The 14,057-nt window shown below is 40.0% G+C and overlaps 1 protein-coding gene across 1 annotated transcript in view; it reads right to left on the bottom strand.

The window, feature by feature from the left end:
* The window catches only part of UNC13C (unc-13 homolog C), a 382,852-nt gene that overhangs the window by 156,467 nt on the left and 212,328 nt on the right, over window positions 1–14,057 (bottom strand). Inside the window, exon 17 of the mRNA XM_039492380.1 lies at window positions 6,248–6,381. Within this exon, the coding sequence (XP_039348314.1) occupies window positions 6,248–6,381 (134 nt within the window). The remainder of the gene's footprint in view (window positions 1–6,247; window positions 6,382–14,057) is intronic.

The raw sequence follows: 14,057 nt of genomic DNA, 5'->3' as shown, positions 1-14,057 counted from the left end.
GGGTGATATGTAAATTTCCCAGGTTACTGGGTGGGCACTCAAGCTGGTTCAGCACTGGGTCGGTGGAAAGGAACCCCTAGATATTGAACTTGACCCTGGCTGCTGCTGGCTCCACCTGGCAGAAAGGTTACATACCTAGGCCGGGGTGGGCAATAATTTTCACAGGGGGGCCACTCCATGAATTTTGGTAAGTCGTCACGGGCCACACATGTCTATTATATTAATGGAGGGAGTGCGGGGTCTGGGAGGGAGTTTGGGTGCAGGAGGGAGCTCCGGACTGGTGCAGAGTGTTGAAGTGCAGGAGAGGGTGAGGGGTGTGGGCTCTGGCTGGGAGGGAGTTTGGGTGCAGGAAGGGGTTCTAACCTGGGATGGGGGTTGGAGTGCAGGAGGGGATGCGAGGTGCAGGCTCTGGCTGGGAGGCGCTTACCCCAGGCGGCTCCCAGCCGGCAGTAAAGCCGGGTTCAGGCAGGCTGCCTGCATGCTGTGGCTTGACGCCGCTCCCAGAAGTGGCTGCGGCCGGCTGCTGCTGGCACATCTCTGCGTGCCCCTTGTGGGGAGGGAGGCAGTGGGTCTCTGTGCACTGCCTGCGCCCACAAGCACTGCCCCCACAGCTCCCATTGGCCGGTTCCCAGCCAATGGGAGCTGTGGGGGCAGTGCTGGAGGCAAGGGCAGTGCACAGAGCCACTTCCACCCCCCTGCCAGGGGTGCGCAGAGACATGCCAGCAGCAGCTGCCTGCTTCCGGAAGTGGTGTGGGGCCATGCATGGAGGCAGCCTGCCTGAGTGCCCTGCTGTGCCGGAGTCATGGTGTGCCGGACAGAAATGTTAGATGGGCCAGATCTGGCCCGCAGGCCATATTTTGCCCACCCCTGCCTTAGGCCCTGAAGATAGAAAAGATCATAGGCTTCTCACGTGTCCACTGTAAAAAATGCTACTAGGCACCAAAAATAGCATTTTATAAATGGAGGCTGCTTCCTACAAATTCCTTGGAATATTACAGTTCTCTGTGGCATTACATTATGCTCAAATTAGTATTTGACAACTATAGGTACAACTTTCAATTTTCATTATACATAGCTCTGGCGTTTCTTATATTTGATATCAAATGTTGCAGGGGGACCACAAATAGAAAACACAAATATTCTGTTTTCAGAATATGAACACATGACCTGTTTGTCAGAGTTGCTGAACAACCACCCTTACCGTTAATTTATTAGCATTTGCATCTGCTCAAGGCCAGAAGTTAGAAGGAATTCAAAACAAATTTCATGATATACAGAAATACATAGACAAAAAAAACCACACACATGCAAAAATCAACCAAAACTAAACAAAAACACTTCTAAAATGTAAGGGATATGACATGAGGATTAATCTGTTTGATGCTGTATTTTCTAAATTAAAATGTGAACGTTCATAAGTCAAATTAGTTCCTGGCGTAGCTGCACTGAAGTTAGTGGGGTAACATCAGTGAAGAATTTCACTCTACGAATATCTGAGATGATACAAAACAATAAGATTTATATACGTAGAGACTGATTCTCCTTTCCTTTACACAAGTTCAATGCTGGTGTAACTAAATTGACTTCAGTGCAGGTAAGTGAAAGGTGAACCAGATTCACGAGACACACTGTCTGAAGCTGGTGGACTGAAATTTCTTTGGAACTCTACAAGCAAATAAGACTGCAAGGGTTTCTTTGTATGACTAGTGTTAGGCTGAAAGATTCAAAGACAATCACAGACCTCATTAAATCCAAGAGTGTGCCACACTTTCAGGCTCAACAGAAGGAACAATCAATCCCCTTTACGTAGTAAGAGCAGCTGAGGGCTAAGGGGGTGAATGCCCAAGGCACTAGGCCATGTGGAAGGTCAGAGCTAAGCTCTGTGCACTGAGGGGTTTTCGCTGGTTGCAAATGTAGGGGCTAAGATATCACTTGTAGGCTGAGTGCGCTAGAGGCAGAAAAAGCCTGGAGAAGGATTTGCGAGTGTGACCCGGCCTGAGAGGAAGCAGAGAAACAGGGTTTCCGGGGTACAGAGCTCACTGGAGTGGCAGATTTGGGAATTTCTGAGCAATGAAACTGCTGGCTGCTGCTTGTTTCTATTGTGTTCAGGAAAACAAGACTATGTACATTCTTGTAAACAAACACACTTACAGCAAGAATATACCAATTTTGTATTGTTGATTTCTCATCCTAATGGAAGCTACCCTGCAAAACCCTGGATTTTGGCTAACTGCTCAGGCAAAAGGAGGAAAAGTATTTTCTTACTGGAGTTTGAACCAGGAGCAGTAAGTGCATCCAAAAGCAGGACCAACCATAACAGTATTCTGTGGAATCCATTGAAGAGACAGCATGTAAGAGGGCATACTCCCTATCCATTCCCTACCCTCTATTGAGTGAGCTGCTCCTGAGAGAATCAGCTGTAGCCTCAATCTGCTCCCGCAAGCATAGGGAGTGCCCTTCTAATTGGCTCTTAAATGGGCCATATCATCCCCAACACTGCATAGTTGAGTATGGGCCAGTCACTTCCAGTTCACTACTATTATATGCCTTTGTAAGTCCCCCATCACCGTAGTATCTAGGTGTCATTTTTTGTTCTATATCTGCCACCCTTATATGCATTGTGAAGTCTGTGTTCTAGCTGCTTGCACATCATTGAATGTACTTTTTATTTCCTATATCTGAATGATTCTGGGATTTGGGCTTTCTGTAATTGTGAGGGCACGTAAGCGTGTGGGACTCACCCCTGCGGCGTCCCCTGCTGGTCGTCTCCAGGAATTAGCTCTTCCAGCATCCTGGAGCACCCCCTGCAGGCTGGTGATCCACCTTACCGCTGGCCCTCCCAGACCCGGTGCCTTGTTATCTGGGGTGCTGCCCTCTGGCAGTAACCCCTCAGTCTTAGGGTCTCCTCTCTCAGGGAACCCCCACCCACTATCCCCACCTCAGTATACAGCTACTGCCAGTCACTGTCTAGCCCCCACACCCTGGGGCAGACTGCAGTATCAGCCTACTCATCACTGGCAAGGCTGGGTTTGGACCTGCTGCCTTTGCCTACCCCTGGGCTGCCCACTGCAACCCCCAGTAGCCTGAGGCTTTCCAGGCTGGAGCTCCCCAGCTCCTCTGCCTTTCCACAGCCCTGCTCCACTCAGGTAGCCTGTCTCCCTCTATAGCCAGAGAGAGACTGTTTGCTTGAGCTCCTGGCTCAAGCCTTTATAGGGCCAGCTGGGCCCTAATTGGGGCGTGGCCCCAGCTGAGCCTGCTTTCCACTCAGCCTGGGCTGTTCTCCCAGCCCTGCAACCCTGTCAGGGCTGGAGCGGGTAACCACCCCGCTACAGGGCATTGTTCTCTATGTTCCCTGTATCCAAACATTTTCTGGAACACAGAGCAGTAAGCTGAGGAAAATCCCCTCCACCTGGCTCCCCACACAAACATTTTCCATATACGGAAAATGAGATAAGCATGAGAACTGTTGACATGTTCTGACTTTTCAAATGGCTTCCACTCTGCATAACCAAACACCACCAATGAAAAATAATAACCCAGGATCAACTTCTGCGGTCTTTATTGAAGCAAAGTTTATTTATTTACCTCTAAGCTACTGAAGAAAAAAAGAGTTTGCTTCAAGTAAGGACTAGAGAATTTGGCCCCTAGACAGCAATACATTTTTCAACAGGGACAATTTGACCACATAACATACTGTATATTACTTTAGGCATTTTAGTGTTTCATGTAGCAGTCATGTATTTTCACTTGTCTCAGGGAGCCAAGTAGACCTCCATGACAGTCCCTATATGATTCATTTTGTTTCCTCTTGTTACAATTATTTCTGTCTCTTGGGCCATCATTTTGCCAATTTCTCTGTCACTTTCACAGAAATACTATAAAATTTCAGTTCATCCGAAACCCTGCTGCCAAGATCATCTTCCTCGCCTGCATGACAGTTTTTAATCCCTAACTCATACAAAGCTATTTGGTGGAACTTGTCAATAGAGAGAAGAATAAATTAGGTTTCACTGTCACCACTTATTCACTTAACACTTATTTTGAATGTTTAAATGTCTCAGGTTTACAGGTCAACTGTCCGGATCCCTCTTATAATAGTCAATTGTGAGTTTTTAAATGCAGCCACTTTATATGCTCTTCCCTCCATTGTTTTGAAGAAAGCAGATCCACAAGTAAAGGGAAAACATAAAAAGCTACACTGTTTTCATAGTGTTTAACACTAATATAGGGCTACATATAAATATTCAAATCTAGAAAATGAAAACAGAACCCAAATTGAAACAAAACAACAGGCAGAGGTATTACTATAAGAGCCAGAACTTAAGTAAATACAGGAATATCAAAATAAACATGTATTAACTATTAATGATAACTATACCCATAATTGAAATCATAAATTAGATCAGAAATTCCAATCCTTTCCTAACAGTTAGAGATATCCCTTTGGAGTCTCAGTTGGCAAACCCAGTGCCTGACTATTAAAACTGCTTCTTGGGAAGCACAACAGAGCTTTTAAGCTACAAGCATTCAGCTCCTTAGTCTCTCATAAGATTAGCCTGGAAATTTCCCTCAGAAAAAAGTATGGAAAGTATATCCAATAAGTTTCTCTGGCACTGTTATGTGGCTCTACAACATTATCTAGCAAATATCAATTACATTTTACAGCCTACTTTTTAATCATGTCACTTCTTCCATAAAACATTAATCCAAACAAAGAAATATTGTATAATTTCATTTCAAAAGTTAAAAAACTGAATACCAATTGGTCTTTCTATTTAAATTGTACGACCCCAGGGCCCATCTCCTTTGTATATTTGGTGTGGCGCTAAGCACAAGATTCCTAACCACATAGGTTTTTTTTTTTAACTGGGATCCTGGCTCTCAATTAGATACTAGTATTGCAAAGGACTAAACAGATATTCTTCATCCACTAGTGCAGAGTCAGCCAGAGAAGAACATTTCATATGAGATTCAACATGCAGAGAACAGAAAGTAGGTTCTGTATTAATTCCTAGAAACTAGCCGAATAACGCCTCATAAAGTTTTACGCAGCATCAAATACTTAAAAGTACAAGAAGTGGGTCTTCTGATAGTTCTGTACTGTAGAACAGAATTCTTAGATGAATTCTCTCACCATATATACTGTAAATTGCAAATCGAGTAGAAAGCTCTTATTTAGAGATGGGCCAGAGATTCAAGGTTTGGATATAGATCTTGATTTCCCAAAACTCAGGTATATTTCAATCCAGAGTTTTGGTTTGGGTCCACTGATCGTTTTCATTAAAACATCCATTTCCCTTTGCTGACAGCTACTGCTATATGAGGTACTGCGCATGACATTAGCTTTACAGACCTGGAAGAATCCTCTATTTACTTGTTAGTTAGTTAGTTAGTTAGTTAAACAAGTATTAAATTAGTCTGGAACCTAACAGAAAAAGAACATTTACTATTTAAATATTGAACAACATGTTTTTCTTCTGATTTGCATTCACTTAAAGAGCGTGTTTCTCTTAAATCACATTAGAGGCTACAAACTGCACAGACCCCCACTGAAGCCCAGGGGAATTCCACTGTGAATCAAGGGCACTATTGAGGCAATCAAGTCATGTCTCATCAATCACACAGTTGACTGGTGCTATTCAAAGTGCTTTCTTGCCCCCCAGAAAATATGTAAAATTAGTACTCTCAAAAATTGTGGAGAAAAATGTTTGAGAAAAATGAAATTACTCGCCACTGTCAGACACATAAGAACACACGACTGGAAAGCTTGGGGTTTAGAAATGAAGCGACAGGTAAATACCCTGGTTTCTCCTAACCCTCCGCCCTGATTCTACAATCAGATCCACGGAGGCAGGGCCCTGACAATTACAGGGGGGCTCCACGTGGCCATGACGCTCCATCTCAGCTGGCAGGATCAGAAATTTAAGATGTTTTTGATGCAAGGGTTTTTGGTTTGGGAATATCCTTAAGGCCTCAGCTCATGTCTATTTCTATCCATTTCTATTTTTGAGCTGAGGAGGAGGAGGAGATTAGTTGTCATTTTCTTCACTGTTTTTACATTCTGCTTTTGAGGAAAGAGAGCAGTTTTTTTAAAAAGTGTACCAAGTGCAGTTTGAAGCTACTGTCTTTCAGGTTTTGCCACTTAATCAAATCTAATCACATCAAAACTGAAAATGCTGAAGTCCAGTGCATTTCCTTTCATTAAATCCCTGATTTTTCATACAAATCTCCAAAGGAGGGTACTTACTGGTTCAAGACAGGGGTGTATGCGGTTTTATCCTCATCAATTATGGTAACCATCAGAGTAATGAGCTGGGCCCAAAAGTCCAAATTCTTAGTGGTTGGTCCCTGTTCTTCCCGAGGAACTTCCTGCTTCTTACCCTGTTAACAAGATTTAACAAAATGCAGGGAAAATATCTAAATTGTGCGGTTTCAATTATTCATCATTGCTAGAGAGAGAGAAGATGACATATAGTACTCTGCCCCCAATTCACGAAAGAACACCAGCATGTGTTTTACTTTAAGCATGTGCCCAAATCCCATGAATTCAAACACCTTCTTAATTCCTTTGTTGAATAGGAATGGATTAAAATGCATTTAGTGTTTTACTGAATCACAGCCTATATGCAAATACTCACATACAGAGTAAGTGTTATATCAGATAATCTGAAGCAGCAAGGTGGAACATTTCTTGTTTTAAGATTCTGAATTTTTTGCACTAAAATAGATTCACATAAAATACAATTAAAAAAAAACAGAAATTTATATATCTTTTTAAAAATGAAATAATCCTTTTTTATGAATAACAAATCCAGCAAATAATAAAGTCCCTTTATAGGTCCCCTCATCATAAGCCCATATTTTGACCACTACTGTCTAGCTGGAAGTATCTATCAGGATTTTATTGCTGAAATAACTTTCACTGAGGATGCTGTCCTTTTTGCCTCACTCAGTTACACTTTCAGAAAAAAACTTCATCTCTGTAGTCTGGATTTAGCAAATTTTAATCTAGTCTCCCAAACAATGGAACACCTCAGCTCTTGGCTTTTCAGACACCGACCTTGTCATAAACAGATAGTTAAGGGTTAATGTCTCTTTTACCTGTAAAGGGTTAACAAGCTCAGTGAACCTGACGGACACCTGACCAGAGGACCAATCAAGGGACAAGATAATTTCAAATCTCTGTGGAGGGAAGTCTTTGTTTGTGTTCTTTGTTTTGGCGGGTGTTCTCTCTTGAATCTAAGAGGGACCAGACGTACATCCCGGCTCTCCACTCTTTCTAAAACAGTTTCTCATGTACCATATAGTAAGTATTAGCTAAAAGGCAGATTAGTCTTTTGTTGTTTTCTTCATTGCAAATGTATATTTTGCTGGAAGGGTTTTACCTCTGTTTGCTGTATTTGTACTGATGCTAGCTCTCTAGTTTCATAAGCGGTACCCTGTAAACTTCCATCCGGATTTTACAGAGCTAAATTTTACCTTTTCTTTTTTTCTTTAATTAAAAGCTTTTCTTTTAAGAACCTGATAGATTTTTTCCCCCTTGTTTAAGACCTCAGGGGATTAGTCTGACTCACCAGGGATAGGTGGGGGTGGGGGAAGAAGAGGGGGGAAGGTGAATCCCTCTTTGTTTTAGATTCAAGGAGTTTGAATCAAAGTAGTTTTCCCTGATGACCAAGGAAGGAAAAGTCTGGGAGGGGGAATGGTTTATTTCCCTTTGTGTTAAGATCCCAGGAGTCTGGATCTGGGTTCCCCCCGGGAAAGGTTTGGGGGAACAGAGAGTGTGCCAGACACTAAATTCTGGCTGGTGGCAGTGTTACCAGATCTAAGCTAGGATTTAAGCTTAGAAGGATGCAGGTCTCCACATTTGTACTCTAATGTTCAAATTGGAGAAACAACCTATGACAGACCTGTACAACAGAGAGGTCACACTTAATAAATAAATTTGTTGAATAGAACCAAGTCACAGAAAGTTGCAAAGCTATGAGAAAGGTAAAGAGCTGGTGCATGAAGTAATGTCTGTACTTTGAAAATCTCCATTATCTGTGATGGCACAGTACCTTTCAAATTAACCCCTAAGTGAGACATAATAATTCTGAGCAGGTTCAATGGTCATATTATAAAGAGCTACTTGTAATGGTCCTGCCTGGATAACTACAGCTGGTAGTAGGGATACCTTCTTTCATTTGCTGGTGTGTGTGCACATATATATTGCTTGGTTTCCTTGCTTTTTACCTCTCTCCATGTTCTCAGTCTCTGGGTGTTCTGCATCCTTTTCATAGAATATCAGGGTTGGAAGGGACCTCAGGAGGTCATCTAGTTCAACCCCCTGCTCAAAGGGGAACCAATCCCCAGACAGATTTTTGCCCCAGATCCCTAAATGGCCCCCTCAAGGATTGAATTCACAACCTTGGGTTTAGCAGGCCAATGCTCAAACCACTGAGCTATCCCTCCCTCCTCTTGCAACTTACATAAAACAATACTCAGAAAAATCTCTTTGTCTACTCAGACCGAACTCCTAGACAGGTTCACAACCCCACTTAGGCTAGGCCTTATCCTTAGTTATGTTAACTGAAGACTAAGAATTCACACCTATAAATCTCAAAGAAGTGATAACTCAATCCATAACAAGGTCTCACCAAACTCATATATAAAGATAGAGAGACAGTTAATTCGTCAGAGAAAATAATGTTTTTTTGAATGTTTAAATGTACATACTTTGTACCTTTTATTTTTTAACCAAACATGATGACAGGAAATAGACATTGCATCTCTTCAAACACACCTACATTATTCTCATCATAAATTAATTCACTGTTAGCTTAACCTAAAAGTTTATCTATTAATGTAGAGTTGGGAAAGACAGAAACGGAATTTTAACAATGTGCAATTATAATTATTTTTTGGTGGCCATCATGAAGTACATTAGAAAAGTATCATTAATCACCTTGTTGTATACCCAACTGAATTCCAGATGTTTCAGCTTCTAAGTCTAATATGATTGAATTAAAGGAAATGCTCAGTAAAATTTACAATGGGTGGTGTGACTTATATCACTGACAACCTGCAATTGTCCTGCAAACAGAGGGACTTTTAAAAAGAGACAGGAGTATTTGAGCATTAAGTTTCAATAACAAAGTCTTTCACCTCACCTAGATTACACCTTCACTACAGTACCCTGCATTTTCAAAAGTAGAGATTTATTTTTAGCACCATTCTTCCACAATGGTATCATATCTTTTACCCAAACTAAATGAAATGCAGTTTTGCAAATCAGAGCCATTTCACGTTTAATAGGGACAGTCCATTAACACATTTCAACAACAATATTTCGGATAAACAATTCACTACAACATGTAGCTGAAACAATCCTTTGGCACAGATGTGAAAATTCTACGCCCCAATACGTAAAAAATGTCTTATCTCTGTAAAGTAGAAATAGCATAAAGGCTGTTTTCCATGGGCTTCTCTGGCACAGAAATAGATTGAAAATTTAAATTAAATATTACTTTTAGACATTTAAAATGTATTTAATTACATTCTTATGTTAGCGCCTGGAAATTCCCATATACTGAAGTAAAACATCTCCTATAAAGCAAATGACCAAACAATTACTACTCCATATGCTACAGTCTGGTAAGAACATACCATTTAAATAAATGCTGGATAAAACAAAAACAACAAAACCATTTAGGTCATATTTACATAGCAAAATGTCCAGCTTTGTATGAATTACTGACACTCTTATTTAACAAACACTTGTCAGAGACTGTAAAAAACATTTTTAAAGGAGAAAAATGATACTATGATTTAATGCTGCTGTTGGGAATTGAAGTACCATATCAACGATGTCCTTGCTTAATTTCTATGCTGTTCTCCTGAAGCCTGTGTTCTGGTGACATAAGCTTAACATTAGCCTGTCATTAACAGTCAAGAAGTACACCCTGTCATTAAGTGGGAAGACAAGTAATGTTTTTCCTTCTATGTGCTCTTAGAAGACATTTGTCTGCCGCAATTTTGCTATTGTCATGACACAGCTAGGACTGGTGCAGTATCTCCATATCTATTTAGTTCCCAATAACATGCATTTTTCCTTTTTAGAAAAACAACAACAAGTAGACATGCTTGTATAATACACTAATGGACTAGTAGTTGTGGAAGATACCTTTTATAACGTCAAGATTAGATTTAATTTGTACATAAACGGAAATAGAGTTTATGTAATTAACATGCAAAAGGTAATTACTAGAGTATAAACATGGGCAAACAGTATGATCTACTAACTGGTAAAGGGAAATCTAAATGGCTGGATTAAAAATAAAGTTGCTGTAACATTCTCACAAATCTCCTTTTGGAGATGCAAACTGCATACACAAAAGAGAAGCTCCCTTGGGGAAAATGTAAATCTAATATCAGGTGTACCCAACATCAGTTAGGAAACTGTGCAGCATTTGCATTTATAATATCATTGAGATGCTGAAGTAATATATGAGACAGTGTATACTGTCTAATGTTTTAGAGAACGGCGTTGTTATTAAGATACAACTTTTTCTCTTAACAAGTTTGAAAGAAACATAAATCCAGAAATAAATCAAGATGACAACATCACCGTCCATAGATACATTGTATACAGTTTAGTGACCGTTTTAAATGAACAGTTTTCTAACATTGCCTTCCTTTCATTTTGGAGGATACATTATTTACTGAATAAGTTTAAATCAGAGATTACTAAGGCACTAAGCAATAAGGGAAATCTTTTTTGGGTGCTGATCCCAATCCCATAATAAAAGTCTGTCAATTAACAAAAGCTGCTTTCTTTTGCACCAGCCATAAGGAAACAACAAGATATTAATGAATAACACCACCATCAATAATGGTATCTTTGAAGTGCCAAGGTAGTATAGATATAAGTAGGAGGGGGAAGTGTCATAAAAAGATGTTACACAGGCCACTCCATCAAATGCTCAATAATCCACTCATCCAAGGCAGAATGGTAGAATCCCTAAAAGGCATGTAGTGTCAGAGCCCAAATACAACAAAGAGCAGCAGATTTCTCACTACTGAGGCATAAAATTATGGGATTAGGTGCTGCACTATAACTTGTGCTGATACCCTGTCGTGACTCTGCTGAACGTTGAAGAAGTGGAGTGTGCTGCAGTTTTAGAATTCTCCTTAATATAAAATGTTAAAAGCAGATATGGGCCCCTACTAGAAGTGAACCCTGGATCTTAGTTTATAACATCACATCTGAAATTAAGCTTCCGTCAGGAATTCAATATTATCAGCACTATAAAATGCTAATTTGAACCACACAATGATTGCCTTTTCACTAACTTCTGTTGCACTCAGATGACGTTAGGTTTGTAATTAGAATCCAGTTTCTGCATTAGTCCAAATTTGTGACAGTGAAAGCAACCTAATAATGATTTCCATAATAAATTGTTAATAAATCCCACTCATTTGTCTATATCAGTGGTTCATAAACTGAGGTTCATTAACCTCTGGTGGTCTGCTGAGCTTTTGTAAATTTTGTAAGCATAGAGAGATGAATTACACAAATGAATTTTCTTATATTACATTTAAGCTAATGCTTAAGCTGTCACAGGGATATGAAATAACAAATGGGAAGGAGGTGATCATCACAATTGTCAATGAGATGTAAGGTGGCCCATGAGATGAAAATCTCTATCAAGATGAATTACAAAATGAAAGAGTTTGGAAACCCCTGTACTATATTATATAATCTTGTGGGTGCAATTTGATTGACTACGGTTTTAGTGTATTAGTATGAAAGTTGGATTTCAAAGTCATTTTCTCCTTACTCATTCAGAAGTTTTATATCATCATCATATAACTCCAGTACAATACAACACAGATGCACTGAAGTAATAGAACTAGATAGTCTGATCTCATAGTACACCAGTGTTTATGCCTGATTATCTAGAACTGTGTTTCCCAAACTTGGGATGCTGCTTGTGCAGGGAAAGCCCCTGGCGGGCTGGGCCGGTTTGTTTACCTGCTGCGTCCGCAGGTCCAGCCGATCGTGGCTCTCACTGGCCGTGGTTTGCTGCTCGAGGCCAATGGGAGCTGCTGGAAGTGGCATGGGCCAAGGGACGTACTGGCTGCTGCTTCCAGCAGCTTCCATTGGCCTGGAGCAGCAAACCGCGGCCAGTGGGAGCCGTGATCGGCCAAACTGTGGATGCGACAGGTAAACAAACTGGCCCGGCCCGCCAGGGGCTTTCCCTGCACAAGCGACATCCCAAGTTTCAGAAGCACTGATCTAGAAAAAGGTACAAAACAATCTAGCAAGTTCAGTTTCTTAATTAGATAAGGAACACATTATTAACTTATATACACAGGCCCTCAAACATTCTCTCAATCAACAGTCTCTTTAGTCTTATAGACATACCATTGATTTACACTTAAGCCTGTACCTAGAATGTTTCCTCAAGGGGGTCATAAATCTGATCTGTAGGCATTAAAATTTATGGTGCATTCTTTAAATATGTCTTTTCATTTACTCCTGTGCATTACTTACAGTTACCGGGTTGCACATGCAATGGTGGCCTTATTGACAACTCTCTATAACTACATGAAAAAGCTCAGCTATAGTATAATGAGAATAAGTAAGAGTTTGTGAAAAGTTATTTGCAACATATTGAAAAGGGGTGAAAACCTAGCTCCACTGAAATCAATGGCAAGATTGCCATCAATGTCAAGTTGCTAGGATTTCACGGTTTTGGAGAAGAAAATCAAATTACATACCATGACTAATATAACCCTTTATTAAGGACCTCACCCTTGCAATCAATACCACATATAGTGCTAGAGCTTGTTGAATTTATTTGTACTTTGATCAAAAAACCTCCCCCCTATAATTTTTCATTCTTTCTTTTTGTCTTTTCTTTTTTTTTTTTTGACCAGCTCAAGCATTAATTGCTTAGTTATACATTTTATTGGAGGATTAGTAATTTCTCTGGAAAAACATAATTTTAAACAGCTTTTAAAAATGAAATTATCTGGGAGCACAAATCATGTTGTTCAATCAGAAGTTATGGGCTTAATGCATGATTATTGGGTGAAATTGTACGGCCTGTGTTACATGAGAAATCAGGTGAGGTGATCAGAATGGTCTCTTTCTGGTTTTAATCTTTATGAATCTATTAACTTTTGTACCATGATAACCTAAAAGACAGCACACTATAATGAAGAACAACATTTTTTCACATAACGAATGTAGCAAAATACACCTCTCCTAGTAACACTTTTTTTTTCCAATTTGATGCAGAACTTTTTTTGATATTGGCTGTTAGCCAAATTTCCAAGGGACCAAACACGTAATGGATCGTGTAAACAACGTGGCATATGGAGTGCTAGTTTGTGGAGGCTTTTAAGAATTATATTTATAAAATAAACAAACACCAAAACAAAAAGAAAAAAAATAAAAGACTAAATGCTTTACAAGCAAACACATTTTTTTTAATTAAGGGAACTGGCTGAAGGCTGGAAAAGTAATCTCAGCCAAAATGTGAAGCAATATTAAAATCCAAAACTAATACTATGAGACAATTCTGAAAGGGCTGATGTACGGGAATGCTGAGTTTTCGACTTCTCTTATCAATGACTTTACCATTTTATTGGACAAAATGTCTGCTACAGCACAAGTAAAATAATAATAGTCAAAATTTGTTAAAATTAAGTTAACAAATATATTTATTGTAGGCTAATCTGTGATATTTAAGCACTTCCCTACATTGTGGCAATATGGTGTTGCACTGCCCCCACAAAGAACACTAGATGGTAGACATTCTGTTGTGGGGTAACATTAATGTGCATGATCAATTCACAATTTTCAGATGGTTATAACTTTGGTAAATCCAATTCAGTATTTTTAGGAACTAGTCCCCAGTAAGGACTATGCTCATGGGAAGTTTCAAACTTCAGCTGTTTTTGCTGTAGACCCATTCCTTAAACAGTGTGGTCAAACTTTCCACAAAAACACATCTCCAGCAGACACCAGGCCTGGGAAATTTCAGCCCCAAAACAGTACAGTGGGAAAC

This window comes from Mauremys reevesii, linkage group 10 (genome assembly GCF_016161935.1).
Source record: "Mauremys reevesii isolate NIE-2019 linkage group 10, ASM1616193v1, whole genome shotgun sequence".
NCBI lineage: Eukaryota > Metazoa > Chordata > Testudines > Geoemydidae > Mauremys > Mauremys reevesii.
Note: the sequence above shows the minus strand (reverse complement) of the source record. Positions and strands in the feature narration are given on the sequence as shown.